Source organism: Miniopterus natalensis, chromosome 10 (assembly GCF_054644295.1).
Source record: "Miniopterus natalensis isolate mMinNat1 chromosome 10, mMinNat1.hap1, whole genome shotgun sequence".
NCBI classification, from domain to species: domain Eukaryota; kingdom Metazoa; phylum Chordata; class Mammalia; order Chiroptera; family Miniopteridae; genus Miniopterus; species Miniopterus natalensis.
Window position 1 is genome coordinate 55,942,285 of NC_142090.1, and position 15,207 is coordinate 55,957,491.

The 15,207-nt window shown below is 36.1% G+C and overlaps 1 protein-coding gene and 1 pseudogene across 11 annotated transcripts in view; both read left to right on the forward strand.

Moving 5' to 3' along the window:
* ADAM22 (ADAM metallopeptidase domain 22) overlaps positions 1 to 15,207 on the forward strand; it is a 184,737-nt gene that overhangs the window by 147,169 nt on the left and 22,361 nt on the right. For 9 of the 11 annotated variants that reach the window (XM_087821144.1, XM_087821141.1, XM_087821142.1 and 6 more), the window contains exons 22-26: positions 2,012 to 2,131; positions 4,494 to 4,662; positions 8,572 to 8,686; positions 10,986 to 11,076; positions 14,475 to 14,492. In XM_087821144.1, coding sequence (XP_087677270.1) covers positions 2,012 to 2,131; positions 4,494 to 4,662; positions 8,572 to 8,686; positions 10,986 to 11,076; positions 14,475 to 14,492 — 513 coding nt within the window. The remainder of the gene's footprint in view (positions 1 to 2,011; positions 2,132 to 4,493; positions 4,663 to 8,571; positions 8,687 to 10,985; positions 11,077 to 14,474; positions 14,493 to 15,207) is intronic. The other 2 variants (XM_016218823.2, XM_087821139.1) reach the window with 1 other exon arrangement.
* On the forward strand, positions 5,332 to 7,058 carry LOC107541628 (BCL2/adenovirus E1B 19 kDa protein-interacting protein 3-like pseudogene; annotated as a pseudogene).

Consider the following 15,207-nt stretch of genomic DNA (forward strand, 5'->3'; position numbering starts at 1 on the left):
CGTTAATGAGCAAACTAAGACCTACATTAACTCTTCAGCTAGTACAAAGGCCTCTTAACAGTTTTTTTATGGCAGCAGTCTCTAAGAGTCTGACACTAGAATAATTACTGACTCTTTGACTATGTCAGTTCTTTGTTCAAATTTCACTGGTTTCACATAGCTAATTAACAGTAAGAATAATGCCCAACATGGATTGAGTGCACACGGTGTGCTAAGCGTTGTATTATGCTTTACATGAGTTATGTCATTTAGTCTTTATGTCAGTTCTCCCCATTTTATGGAAGAGGAAACTGAGGCACAGTTGCTAATTTGACCAAAGTCATATAATTAAGATGTAATAGAAGCAGAATTGGAATTCAGGCAATCTGATTTCAGAACTCTACTTTAACTGCTTTGTAGAATGTCATACTATCTTGTTTAACAAACACAATGGAACCTTAGCTTGGCACTGTACCTCCTCCACAATTTGCCCCCAAATATCCATTTCTTTGTGTGTTTTTCTCTATTCTTGCGAGGTCTAGCAAACCTTGCACTCCTAATATGTGCATTATATTGTCCTGCCTCTGTGCCTCTGCTTGTGCTATTCATTCCTCTGGAAGCACTCTTTATACCCACTTTATTACCAGTCAAAAATGTATCCATTCTTCAAAGATCTGCTTGGACAATACTTTCTCTATAAATTATTTCTGGATTAAATCTAGAAATAAATCATCTCCTTCTTCTCCTCAGAACTCTCACAGCCCTTTGTACTATTCTTATGACCCTTGTCCCCAACTCTATGTTCTATAGTTGTTCATGCACGTGATTTCTTTTCTCATTCAGAGTGTAATTTCCTTGAGGATAAAAATCATGTCTAATTTTCTTTACATATACTAAAGTACTTAGTAAACTCCATGCACATAAATGACACTCAACAAATGTTGAGCCCTGGCCATGTGGCTCATTGGTTGTGTTGTCACATGCACCCAGAGGTCATGGGGTTGATTGCCAGTGAGGCCACATGCCCAGGTTGCAGGCTCGATTGTGCAGAAGGCAGCCGATCGATGTTTCTCTCCTTCTACCTTCCTCTCTCTCTCTCTAAAATAAATAAAAACATAGAAAAATTTTTGAATATGTTTTTCTGTGTTAAGCATTTTTGTTTATGACAGACACTTAATAAAATGGTGATGTAATTTTTAAAAATTCTTTTTTAAGAATGAGTTAATATATTTTTCCTGTGTTGGTGATAGATACAAGTCTTAATTTTCCCATTTTCTCTACCTGATGAAGCCTAATATTTTCATATGTAATCCTAATGGCCTACTAATCAGTCTTCACAAGATATTTATTAGAATATAGATTTATCATATCTACATTAGTAATTAAAATGTGTTAGATATAGAGAATATGTAAGATAGTATTTAAAACCAGTGGAAATATTTTATAAGTTAAATTAGAATTGTATGTGATATTGGGGGAGTGGTGAAATACACTGAAGAAGAGATCATGAGCCTATATGTCCAGAATTTATAAGGGGGTGTGTGTGCAGGTGCATGTGCATGTGCATGTATGTGTGTCTGTGTGTGTGCATGTGCATGCACATATTAATCTCTTTTTTAATTCTGGGGCAACAAGTTGAAGAAAGACCTATATTCCAAAAGAATCCTCATCCAAAGGTCATTCATTCATTTATTAAATTTAAAACAATGTTTTAGCATATCCAGTGACATGTTATAGGGAGAGAGAATCTGATATAAAAGAAGTCTAATTGATTGGTAATTTCCTTTCGATAAATATTTGAACTAATGGACAATAAAGAAATAGCTAGAAAATAGTTGGGATTTTGGTGCACCAATGAGTTTCAGAGAGGACATGTTTTAAAGCTGGAATAAACTAACTTAGGTGTATTTTATTTTTCTTGTAACTTGAACAAATAATATAGTTGATGAAAAACAAATGCTAAAATGAGGTAAGATTATTGTTCTAGCTGCACATGGTTGTAAAGTAAATAATTGGTACTGTTTTAACACAGGGATGTGCTTTGTGGCTACCTTTTGTGTACCAATGTTGGTAATATCCCACGGCTTGGAGAACTTGATGGTGAAATCACATCTACTTTAGTTGTGCAGCAGGGAAGAACATTAAACTGCAGGTAATTCTCTCTGACCATTCTGAGAACATTAGTCATCTTCTGAGGAATGCAATTTAGGAACTCTTCTCAGTTCACATGCATATTAGCTGGAAAAAAAAATTTTGCCCATAGAGATGATTGAGTAAATCAGGACAGAAGAGAGACAAAAAGAAGGGAAGAATTAAGGTTTAATTTGTATTTTATTCTTATGAAGGAAAAAAATGTGAATTTCGGGGTAAAATCAGTGGATTAAATATATGCATCTTCTTTTGCTCCCTTCTGAGATTCCACCAAAATGACGCTAAATGATTTTTTTTTTTTTTTTTAATTCAGATATTCACAGGGAGGCAGAGAAAGGGAGAGGAAACAACAGCAACAAGATTTTGGAATGTGGAGAGCAAGTGGATATGTGACAAATGACTATCAAAACTAAGAAAGCTAAACAGAGAACTAAGCCAATATATACTGTCAGTTCTCAAAAAGCTCAAAAAAGCGTCATTTACTTATGGAAGAGGTAGTAAAGGATTAAGGGCTAGGGCAGGGGCTAAAATACAGACCACTGAAGCACTAACAGACTGCTTCCTGACTCTGCTGAAGTGGGTATTGTTCATCCCCCCCTTCCCCCCCCCGGAGGATTTCAGCTTGATATTCTGAGATAGTAAAATCGAAGGTGTCCAGACTGAAGGACAGCAGGCAGTACTGACATCAAGGTTGTCTGGAAGGGATCCAGCCTCACAGGCGTTCAGTCAGAAAGCCCTGGAACTCCCAAACATCTGTCTATTCCCGCACCTCAAATATGAGCAGATTATCAGACATGTGAAGAAAGTCCCTAACATGAAAAAAGAAAGGGATAAAAACAACTAACTAGAAAAACAACCACCTATCAATTTTTATGAGAGATAAGGTACTTCTATCATGAAACAAGTATAGAGTGCTATTCTAGCAAACATTCAGAGAAGGAAAACATGCTGTTGGAAATTAAAAATATGATGGCTGAAATTAAACTCAATAGTTGAAATGTTCTTCCAGAAAATAGGGCAAAAGAGGGAAATAAATGAACATATAGAAGAGCTCATCAAATTAGAGTAGAAATAATAAAGAACAGAGAAAACAGCAGGGAGAAAATTGTCAATGAGTCACTCAAGAGTATTGTCTGGAGCTGATGGACTTGAATTTCTTTATTGACAGGTTCACCAAGTACCAGGTACAATGAGTGAAATTAGAGGTACATTAAACATATCATCTTGAAATTTCAGAACCTTAAAATAAAAAATAAGAATTTCAAATGTTTCCAGAGAGGCGGGAGAAAAAAAAAGTCAGACATTGGAATGGCTTAGGATCTATCAACAGGAGCCCTGGGAGCCAGAAGACAATGGAGAAAATGAACTTCCAAACTAGAATTCTGTGCCCAGGCAAGATATCAGTCAAGGGTGAGGGTAGAAAGTAATGACACTTTTATATATGCAAGTTTCCCCCAAATTTTCTCCCTTAAATCCTTTCTCAGGAAGCTACTGTGCTCCACCAAAATGGAAGAGTAAACTAAGAAAGAGAAAGGCAGGGAATTTGGGAATCAGGATCCCCACCATGACAGCTATCCTCCAGTGAATGGTGAGGGGAAGTCCAAGATATGCAGCTGTGCACCAGGTACAGGAACAAGATCAGGTGGTGCAGGGGACAGTCCAGATGGGAACTCTAGGAGAGATTTCCACAGGAAGATGAACTGGTGTGCAGACACATCTCGCACGGAGATTTTGACATATAAAGAATTAATTTATCTCTTTGACTCTTTAAACTCTATGCATGTAAAATTTTCATAAAAGTTAATAAAAATAAAAAGAATGGAGATATTGAAATGGTACCATATGGATAAATTGATTATGAATATACATTTTCAATATCGTTTATTTTTTTAATTCCTACATAATATGTAGGATTGCTATATTGAATAGTGGCATTACAATAGTTAAGCCATTCTCAAATGTCATTTGTAAATGTAGCAATCGTTTTGAGAAATGTAAACCAAAATCAGTTCTCATTTTGTTTAAAACATGTTTGAAATCTTGAAACCTGTTTACTTATCGAATCAAATACTAGTAATAATGACTTACTTGACTTAATATCCAAGGCAAAATGATAAAACTATCTAATTCATGCACTTGTTATAATAATTATGTTTAAATCCAAAGCTATATTAATATCTCAGAATTAGATCAAAAGATGAAATTGCTTTCTCCATTTAGAGGAAAATGCTTATACTCTCATTTTTTATTAGATAATATATAGAAAATATAGAAAGTGATACTGCCTACTTTTCAGTATTTACACATATTCTCAAAATGAATGTGAATTAATGGAATCCCATTGTTTCCCTCTCTATTGTCAGTGGTGGGCATGTTAAGCTTGAAGAAGATGTAGATCTTGGCTACGTAGAAGATGGGACACCTTGTGGTCCCCAAATGATGTGCTTAGAACACAGGTGTCTTCCTGTGGCCTCCTTCAACTTTAGTACTTGCTTAAGCAATAAAGAAGGCCTTGTTTGTTCAGGAAATGGAGTAAGTATTCAGTACCTTGCCATGGGAAATTACTCATTTCTTTTATATCACAGAAATAGATATGACCCTAAACTACTTATTTCTGTAATAATGCAAAACATGCTCATCCCTGTTTCTAAGCTAGCGTGCAGACAGTTATCTTGTCATAGTCATTTGAATATGTCTGTTGTGTAATCTGCAAAAGCCTGGGAATAAGGAACATGTAATCTTCCTAACCAAATTTTTTTATCTTCCCTTCTTATTATATTAGTGTGATCTCAAATACTGTAATGCCAGTTTTCTACAAGTGATCTAAGAGACACATTTTAACAAACTATAGTGGGACAAAAAGGGAGTAAAAGACAGGGAAGTGGCCACAATATTTAATAACTGGTGTGGCCCAGGCACTGGCTGATTCGGACAGACCGTAAGTAACTATAGCCACACCAGTGTGAATGAGCTGAGGAGAACACCTAGACATAAAAACAGAATAATTTAGGGAAACGTTTCTCACAGACAAATAGAAAGAGTGACAGTGTTTAAAAGACGAAATTCCATGCTTTCAGGCATATATCTCTTCATCTAATTTATAAGTTAAATAAACATGCTCTATTAGTGATTATAGTTTTGTCACTGTCAGTAAGGAATTCCTATACCAACAGAACCTTTTTTGGTTCCTTTTCTTTTGGCATGTGCTGTGATTTTCTTCTTACCCTTATTCCAGATTTTGTGCTTGAACTGGTTTATTATCCAGTTGAGGTAAAGGATCTCTGTTCTGGGATTGTGAGCCTGCAGTCCTGGTAATTCCATGCGTCTCCCCAGGGATATGCCAGGAATTTCCTTAGGGAGGCCTTCCTACTTGTTACACTTCCAGTGGGTAGGAATTCTTATGGCCCCTGAGAATGGAGAAGGCTTGTCTTAAGTAGCTCCGCTCCTAGAAAGGGGTCTGCTAAGCCTTCTTTCATTAATAAGAGGATGTTAGGGGGAAATACATTTTGGGCGGAGAGGGGAAAGGACAGTGGAAACTTTTCTTGGTCATCCATGCTAATGAGTTACCATGCCTTGTTCATCTAGAAATCCTGAGTATATAACACAGAGACCAAAATTTGTGTTAAATAGCCATTTGTTTAATGCATGAGTAAAAGAGTGACAGACACAAGTAATTCAGGTAGCAGGTAGCATTCAGATCATTTATAATGATTATTCATATACAGAGATGTTAAATCCTATGTATTTTTGACTTAAAGTAACTCAACTCTGAATATGTGGCGAAAGTTGAAATGAGAAATAGAGTAGATAGACTTACGGGCTGCACATTGTGCAGTTAAGAATGTAGACTCCGACTCAGACAGTCTGAGTTTGACTCCCAGCTCTATTCTTACTAACTGGGTGAGATTGGGCAAGTTACTTAGCCTCTCTGACTCTAATTACTTAGCAGATTATATAGCCTTTCTTCCTCTGTGAAGTAGAAAAAATAATATTGCCTGTTTTACAGGACTGTGACAAATCAATGAGTTAGTATTTGTAACTTACGATACTTATCACAATGCCTGTGACATAGCGTTCAATAAATGTTAGCTATGACTCTGTTCACTCACTGTACACTTGTCACTATGTCACTGGTGTTGTTGTGTGATATGGAAACTGATATGTGGAAAAGCCAATCGACCTGGTGAGCTCTGTTGATAAGACTGGTGATGGCTGTGTTGCTGCCAAGAACCGGAGCCAGTCCAGCTGCTGCCAAAGTTCTTCCAGCTGCCCTACAGTGTCGTCTCATTTAGTAGAGCAGCCACCGCCCCTTCACAATGACTGTGAGGAAGGGGAGCAGCCTCACCAGTTTCCCGGTGGAGCTCCCCACGAACGGCAGCACTGGCAGTGACAATAGCAGTGGGGAAAATGGGGCTAGAATACGTCCTTTCCTTGTCCTCTATCTACAGTGGAGATACAGAGGAGATTCTTTTGGATGCACAGCATGAATCAGGACAGAGTAGTTCACAGGCCATTTTCACTGTGATGGCCCTTCCCCACGAGAGGATGGGCAGGCTCTGTTTGGTGTGGAAATCACACCAGCAGGGACCACAGCCCTCAGTCATAAGAAGTTGTAGGGGAAAAAGAAATCAGTGCTTCGAAGAAAGTGTAGCCTGGGTGTCCGACAGGTCCAGTAGGCCTGACAACATTCCACCTAAGGAATTCTACTTCAGGCACCCTAAATGTTGTTTCTTTAAGCCTGAGGAGAAGAAGAACCATGAAGAAAGGGGATATTTTCTCTGCAGACTTGCTTAAGGTGTTCATTCCATCTCTTCCTTTCTCACGTTTGGGCTTCAGGGCTCTATTGGAAATACAGCATCTATATAGGAATACGACTGAGCACACTGCCTGCCAGCATCCAGGACAGAAAGCCCTGGAAAAGCATGTGACCCTAGAAGCGGTCTGTTGTCACAGTGGTTTATTTGAACTTGACACCATTGTAAGCATGGCCCAACCTACAACCCTATTTTGCATATCCCAGCTCCAGGAACTCTCAGATCCAGTATTTTATTCAAACTGTCACAGCATTTTACCAACCTCATTCTCTTTTTGGCCTGTCAGACACTTGAGAATTTCTTAACAGAGTTAACTGTTGTTTTAGAAATTTGCAGCGGCTTCTTTTCCGTAAATGTCACCAAGCAGATAATAATTTTGTCAACATGCTATTGTGTCCTTTTAGTAGCACCACACTTAAGCCTGCATCGTTCATGATATAAATTTTAATCTTGCAAAATTACTACCATCTCTCTCTTAAAATGAGGTCAGGTTAGCAAATGATATAAAAGCTTTGCTTTGTTTTGTTTTACAAGACAAAGGCAAGCTTTCCAGAGCTTGAATTTATTGTTATTTAAAAAGAACAAGAAAAAAATGAGACACAAGAAAAAAAATAATCTGGGTAATAAAAATTTATTTTAAACCAGAAAAAAGACCCCCCCAAAAAAGACAGTGGTGAAATGGGGAATCAAACTCAGGCCTCCTGACTCTAAGCCTAAACCTTTTTCTTCCTGCATATCTGTTAATCTGCAGAAATTTATTAATCTGAATTAATTTGAGATCTGCAATTTGTTAATCATATATAACAGTTACATTTAGATGTGGATGTAGGTTTTCCTCTTGCAAATTAGACCAGACAAAAGACAACCCACCCAGTGAAACCCTGTCTCCCGAAGAACTCTGATCTCAAACCCAGCTGAATTCTCCCCTGCATCCCACTCCATTTAAAGTGGTTTTGAATTATAAGAGCTAGGTATAGATTCTGTTTCCTGGATATATAAATGAAGACAGATTATTGTCTGATAATTTTTAAAAACTTGGTGCCATTTTTATGTGAAATTTTTCCTGCGCTTTGTTTGAGGTAGCTCTTATTTCCCATGACAGCGAGGCAGCTCATCTGTGTAGCTTGTGTTGAGGTGCCAGGGTTATGGCTTTGTGAAGCTTTCTTCTCAGACCACTGCAAAGCATCAGCCTTCCCCTCTTCTTTGTCAGAGTTCTCTTTATCTCATCTGCTTCCTAAAAGAGGAATAAAGTTTTAGTATAAAGACTCTTTTGGAAGAAAGAAACCTTTGTATTGGATAATTAGCAAATGATTTTATTTCTGCTTAGTTTTTTAAATCTCCCTTTTATAAAATTTAATGAAATTCAAAATAATAACTTTATTGATTTTTAGACATAAATTTATCCTTCTGTTAAAATTTATTATTCCCTTTGGGTCAACTGTTGATCTCTTGAAAATATTTTTTAGGCACTTGAGTAACAAATAAGTAATTAGCATTAGGAAGAAAGTACCAATAATTTTTCAGTACCATCCAATTCTAGGCATATAATAATTGGAAGTGGATGCTTATTTTTCATGCCTTTGCACAGGAGAGTTGACATTTACTCTAGATTGATTTTGGATTTCAGGTTTGCAGTAATGAGCTGAAGTGTGTGTGTAACAGACACTGGACCGGGGCAGACTGCAGCACTTACTTCCCTCACAACGACGATGAAAAGGCTGGTATAACTCTGTCCGGCAACGGTAGGTCCTTCATTTGGTACCATTAGGTAGCCTTTATACACAAGGAAGGAGAAAACTGCCCTTCAGATAGTTTCATTTGAATTATTTTTATAACTCAAGTATTAGTTAAATCCACAGAGTGATGAATTATAATATACATCTGGTTCCACATTATGAAACGGATCATTTCCATTAAATTGTAATGATATGTAATATTGAATATAACTTAATCTATTGATTTAACATTTTCTTGTCCTCATCAGTCTGAGGTTTTTTTCAAGTATTATACAGTACTTGTTTGGAGCTGACAATGAACCCTAGCATTTTTTTTTAAATTAGGAAAGTAGTCATACTTCTTAACTGTCTGAATTTGAAGGAAGAATTTTATATTTTGGGATGGAATAAATAAGAAATAGAAGAATTGATTTTTAAATTTTTAGTTGACTTTAATATTGTTTATCCTAGAATTTCATTTGTATTCAACCTCAGTTCTATAGCCTGAACTGTATATAATCCTAGAACTAGTAACCTTGGCCAGGGTTCCTGGAAGGGGTTTATGGACATGGGTCAGAAATAACAGGTGCAGTTCTAAAAGCTAGATTGACCCAAATAGACAAGTAGAAATTAAATGGAGATAGCTGAAAGAACACAGACCTTGGAGTTAAGTGTCCCCTTTTAAACTATTTTATCATTTCATTATTGAGTATTCTTTTGCATTAAGTAATGCTCAAGTCCTAAAACCCGTTCACTTCCAAAGGAGAGAATAAAGGAGTATGTTCATTCTGATCATCCAGACAGGTTAAAAATCTTAGCCAATGCAGCTTTAACAAATAAAGCCACAGAATGATTAAGAGTTTGGTATTCTTAGTCTTAGCATGGGTAGTCTGGAGTTTATTCCAGCAGAGATGAGGCTATTGAGGCTATTCGGGTCCATTGATTTAAGTTACTTGTCAAAAGTCATACCGTTCCTTAGAAATAATCAGGGTTAGCATCCAGATTTATTGCCCCCTCTTAAATTCCTAGAAGAAAAGGAAGGGAAGACAGGCATGCTAGGTCTTAGAGTGGGAAAATCCCAGTGACCCAGGGGTCCTCTGGCATCAGCATCTACCCATCCCACAGAGGACCTGGGCAGGGTGGAGTCTGCCAGTCTCCTCAGATGCCCTAGTCCTGCTGTCTGGCCTGACTACAGAGGGCCTGCAGATAGAGAGGCTGCCTCTTCGGTTTTGGGGAACTGGAATCTGCTCCAGTTGCCTATGATTACTGATCTTTGATGTTTAAAAGAATGCCTCAGGAGTGCAGCAGACAAGGAGAGATCTGAGCTGCTCTGGGTGAAACATGTGACTAAAACATATGATATAAATAATTATCAGCAAAACAGGTCTCCTGGTATCAAAGCCAGCCCTCTGACCTGCCTTTTCTGCTCTTGGGCTGTTACTTGGGCTTGTTGACCAAGTCTTTGACTCACTGGGCCACTCTCTCTGCCATGATCCCCTTAAGAATTACATCTCAGTCTGCCTGACAATGGATGCTGACACACGAAGTCATTACTGGGTCCTAAGCTTCAACCTGCCCTGGCCCTGGCCCTGGCCCTCACCCTCTGCCAATCGGATGCCTCCTGCTCTCATGTCTCAATAGCACCGTCTCCAGCTCACCAGATTCTCTTTTCCTTTAGTGTTTCTTTAGGATGCCATGGCCATCACTGCCAAGACTGAGAACTGTAAGCCCAGGGCGTTTATCATCTACACCACCTGGGCACTGATTATATAAATCTGTAGACATGTTTTCTTCCTTAAGAAGCTTATGTTTACTTTGAGAGACAAAATATCATATGCATAACTGAGAGCAATAATGACCTTGATTAGGTGTCAGAATGAAGTGATATGAGCAGTAACATTCCTAGAACTTCTGGGGAAGAGGTCAGGGTCAAGAGGAGCATAGATTTCTACAAATTCTTCCCCAGTGGGCCCTCGGCCAATATGGTAGGATTGCCCCTTCTCCCTGCCCTTATCTTTATTCTTTCTTTAATTCAATGAGCTCATCATATTTTCCAGAAAAATCATGGAAAATACAGTTGCACAAAATGTACTTGGGCAAGAATTGGAGCATACACAAAGAATTATTGAAATAAAAACAATTGCTGCACATTGCTAAGTTATGGTTGATTTTTCTTCCCTTTAAAAAATACCTACTTAAAAAAATACTTTAAAATAATCCTGTTGTTGTGAGGATTACAAATCTGGAGAATAAAGTTCCTGGAAGAATTTTATATCAAAATTTCAATCACATACACTGATCTTCATTGTTTCTTTTTTCCCTCCAGGTGTTGCTGGTACCAATATCATAATAGGCATAATTGCTGGCACCATTTTAGTGCTGGCCCTCATATTAGGAATAACTGCATGGGGTTATAAGTAAGTGAAATATCTCAGTATTTTTACTATCAAAATATACTTTAAAACATTTTGTTCAAGTGAATTGAACACCTAGAAAGTTTTATGTCATTGGATAAATATATCCACAGTGAAGCTCAGTCTGGCTCAACAGTCAGTCAATGATTGTTCTTGGCATGATTAGAGATAAAGATAATTTATCTTTTTTTTTTTTTTTTTTTTTAGATTTTGAGATAACTTCCATCTGTTCTAAAAGTACTGAATATTTTCTTAAAACCATTATTTGAACTAAAATCAGTCTAAATCATGTCTTATACAGAGGTTATGTGGCTTACTCTTTGGTGACACAGGTTCTCTCTTGACTTAACCTCATGCCCAGAAATCTAGGCAAGATCGTCAATTAGATAGCTTAGTGCTTTAAAAATAACAGTGATAGCAACAAGAGCAGCCGCAGATCTGTTACTGAGTGTTCACGATGGCTCTGCATTGGGCTGAGGGCAAAACCTCTATCTTCACAACCAGTGTGAAGGAGGCACTATTTGTTAAATATGTAGGCATTTTTGTGTGAAGAAAAGACTGTTCAGAGATGTTTGTTAAAACTAAAATTCAACTTTGTCACAACTTTAAAAAGCCAAATTCTTTCTTAAGCTTCAAAGTTCACCTTATAATTTTTTGGTTCTATTTATAAATTTTGTAAAGCTATGCTATATAAAATTTGAAAATCAGACCCCCTTAAGCATTTAGCTAAGTAAGTGGCTTCAAGTATTCCAAGCTTATTTATATATTTTATATGTTCAATTTACTTAAGTACTTCAGTCTTAGGATGTGAAAAATGTCCTTAGTATTCATATAACTTATTTAATTTTAATAAATTAAAACTTAAACAAGGTGAACCTTAAGTTCCCTTTAATATTTCAAATTAAAAACTGTAGTTCTGCTGATTCTGATGGTATTTCAGCTCCCAGCCCTAGGTGTTTGTGCATTTGGGAGTCCTGCAACTTTTGCTAGATATTCTAGGCATTGACTTGTTTTATAGCATTTCTTTCTCCTCCTAGACCAAACTTAGTTGCTAAAAGACTTGGGAATTAGACTATGTCATACTTTAAAATTGCTCCAAAGCTTTCAATAGACTAATCACTATGTCATTGTTTGCTATTATTATTTTCACCTGACATGATCTTAAACCAACTGAATCAAAGGGAATATCTTTAAAAGCGTATATGGCTGTTGCTTGTGGTGAGTCCAGAACCCTGAGTTTCTTTGACTGAAAAGAGAGTAGTTTGTATGCCGAAAGCATTAAAATACTGAGAGACATTTGAGGAAGGCATTATTAACAGTAGCACAGACAGCACAGTAGAGTTTAGCATAGCATAGCGAGGAGAGCACAGCATAATAGTAATGGTTTGGCCTGATTAAATGAGTATCTAGCTCTCTACCAGCTCATAGATGCTCAATACCTCTGGGCCTCTTTGATGTGCAGGTCATTAGGTATATTGTATACTTATATTTGCATGTGCTGATTTAAGCATAACATTTGGAGTTATAAAATTACAGTCTGAAAGGAAAGCCTTCCTGTATATTTATTGTTGGATCTCCCCTCACACCTCAGTTGAAATAACCCCATCTTAGAGCTACACAATAGCCTTGACTTGCCTGATGCAAGACTTCTATTAGTAACTGCCATCACAAGCATTGTTTTGAAGTAGCTCAGTGGTTTCATTGTTGTGTGAGAGGGGAAAGAAAAATGGTTAGTTCTATATTGTGTGATTTTCTGCCACCTACGGATGCAAGTTGATATTTTATTTTTATAATCTTGGAAAAAATTACCTTTCAGAAAATATGAAACCTAAACCTCTTCTCCTATTACTAATAACCTCTGCTCATTTGTTTTAATGATTAGAATGAAAAGTACTTCTTTCTGTATATCATTCTTATTTTTATGAATTTTTTTTGAAGGGTCATTGTTTTTATTTTCAATTCTAAATATATGAACTTTGCAGATTAATTAAGGAAAAAGACAAATCTTGTCTGTACTGCAGTTTTGTCTTCATAAGTAATTGGAATGTAAATGATGAAAGTTTTAATGTTACTAAACTTACTCAGAATATGTTTAAAAATAGAATGAGAATGTAGAAAATGTTAATACAGAAATTAATTTCATTAATATATTTCACATATTCTATTACAAATTAAAAAATGGATTTAGGACCTCAGAACTCATTTCCTCATTAATCCTTCCAATTAAACTGTCTACCCTTTTTCCAAGCCTTGGAGTGAATCAGGGAGTGGCAGATTAGGAAATAAGGAATGCTCATGGGGAACTGGGGGACCACTTAGGTAATCAAATTGAGAGAATAGAAAGTAAAATATGTTGAATAGAGATTTAGGGCTTATATTTCCTCCCATCTGATGGTTTCAGGAATGAAAAATAATAAGTAACTAATTGGCACTTTTAACTTCGTTATCTATCATTAAGCAAGATACTTACTGGGTACACGGACTAAATCTGCAGGTAAACGTGATCTAAACAAAATCCATATGGAAACATTATCTTGATCTTGGAGGAAGCCCACTATTCAGTTGCTTGACCTTTCTAACTTGTCTTCAAAATAGTAACAATTAGGTCAGGATAGAAAGTTAAAAATGAACTCTTCTGAGTCAAAAGTTAAAAGTCACTGGTGCCTCAGAGCTACCACACCCCCTAGAACACAGTTAAGATTGATTTATTTAAAAACTCATGTAATTTTATTTTAGTATATGGCCAAATGAAAAAACAGAAAACTAAACTTTGAGCAAAGTATTTCTATTGCGAAGCTTGTAAGAAAGTAGTAATCACTTAGGAGATCATAACCTCTGTGAATGAACTCAGCTGATTTATCACAAATGATGAAACCAAATGTCCTCGTGTTCATTTATGTTCCCCTATTTTAAATCCTTAGGAATAGCTTTAGTGTGGGTATATATTGAATCTAAAAAGGAATGAATTATGATTTGTATTTTTGAAAACACAGTTAATTTATATAAGTAACTTGATTACTTAAGTTTATTATTTAAAGCAATACACACATCTGAATACCTGTATTTGAAATAGGATTGACTTTAAAACGTGACTAAATATTTAATATGATGCAGTCAGTATTGAGAAAAGTTACTCTTTTTAATAGCTGAAGTTTTTATTCTTTAAGAAATAATTATTTGAAAATATTGTTATTAACCATTTGGTGTCACTTCTCCTAAAGATAAGTGAACTATGTGTTTGTATGACTTTGTACTCCGCATTTTAATTCTGCTGTTCAGAATCCTATAGTGGAGACCTTTCAATGAATGCTAGAGCTTTTATGTTTAGTGCTCTCTCTTAATACTCTTTTGTAGGTAACTAATTCTTTTTTTTCCCCCCTTCTCTACTTGTCCATGAAAAGAAACTATCGAGAACAGAGGTATGTGATGATGTGATGAGACTAATCTGAACATACAACTGAAAGTTTTAAATCCTACTAGCATCATTGGAATTCACACATGCATTTATAAATCAGGTTTACTTTTTTTATGCTCTAGTGGTCATAAACTAATCTTGATTTTTCGTGACCTTAAAATGATAATTTTAATAATGGTGCTGTGGAATGTATTAATTTAAAAATATCTATCATTATTTAATTTTAATTATTGTTTTTAATCCAACAATACTACAATTAATAAGAGTCCTAATTTGTGTTACTTTTATAGTAATATATAGGGAAATTGATTTTTTTCCTTCTAAAACAAAACTTCCTCTATGTTAAGGTGTCACCTTTGTTACATGAGTTAATTAGCTTTCCTTCATGTTTATAACACTCTTATTTCCTAGTAGTTTCAGAAGGGATTTAATGTTTATTTGTTACTGTTGTTATATTCAGTAACTTCATTCATAGTGATAAAATTTCTATGGGCACAGTGTTGTGGTTGGGAGAATGTCCTGGCACTTGATGAGCCTGTTTAATCTCTGCATAAGAAAATATTTTTGTACTAGTTAGGTAATTGCACAAATAGTTAAAGAAATACTTTGCATAGTTGGAACCTGGTTGTTTAGTGTACTTTTTTTTTAAATAAAAAAAAGCCCATAAGGTCAGGCACCCCATTCATCATAACCTTAAAAATCTATGTTTAATCTACAGC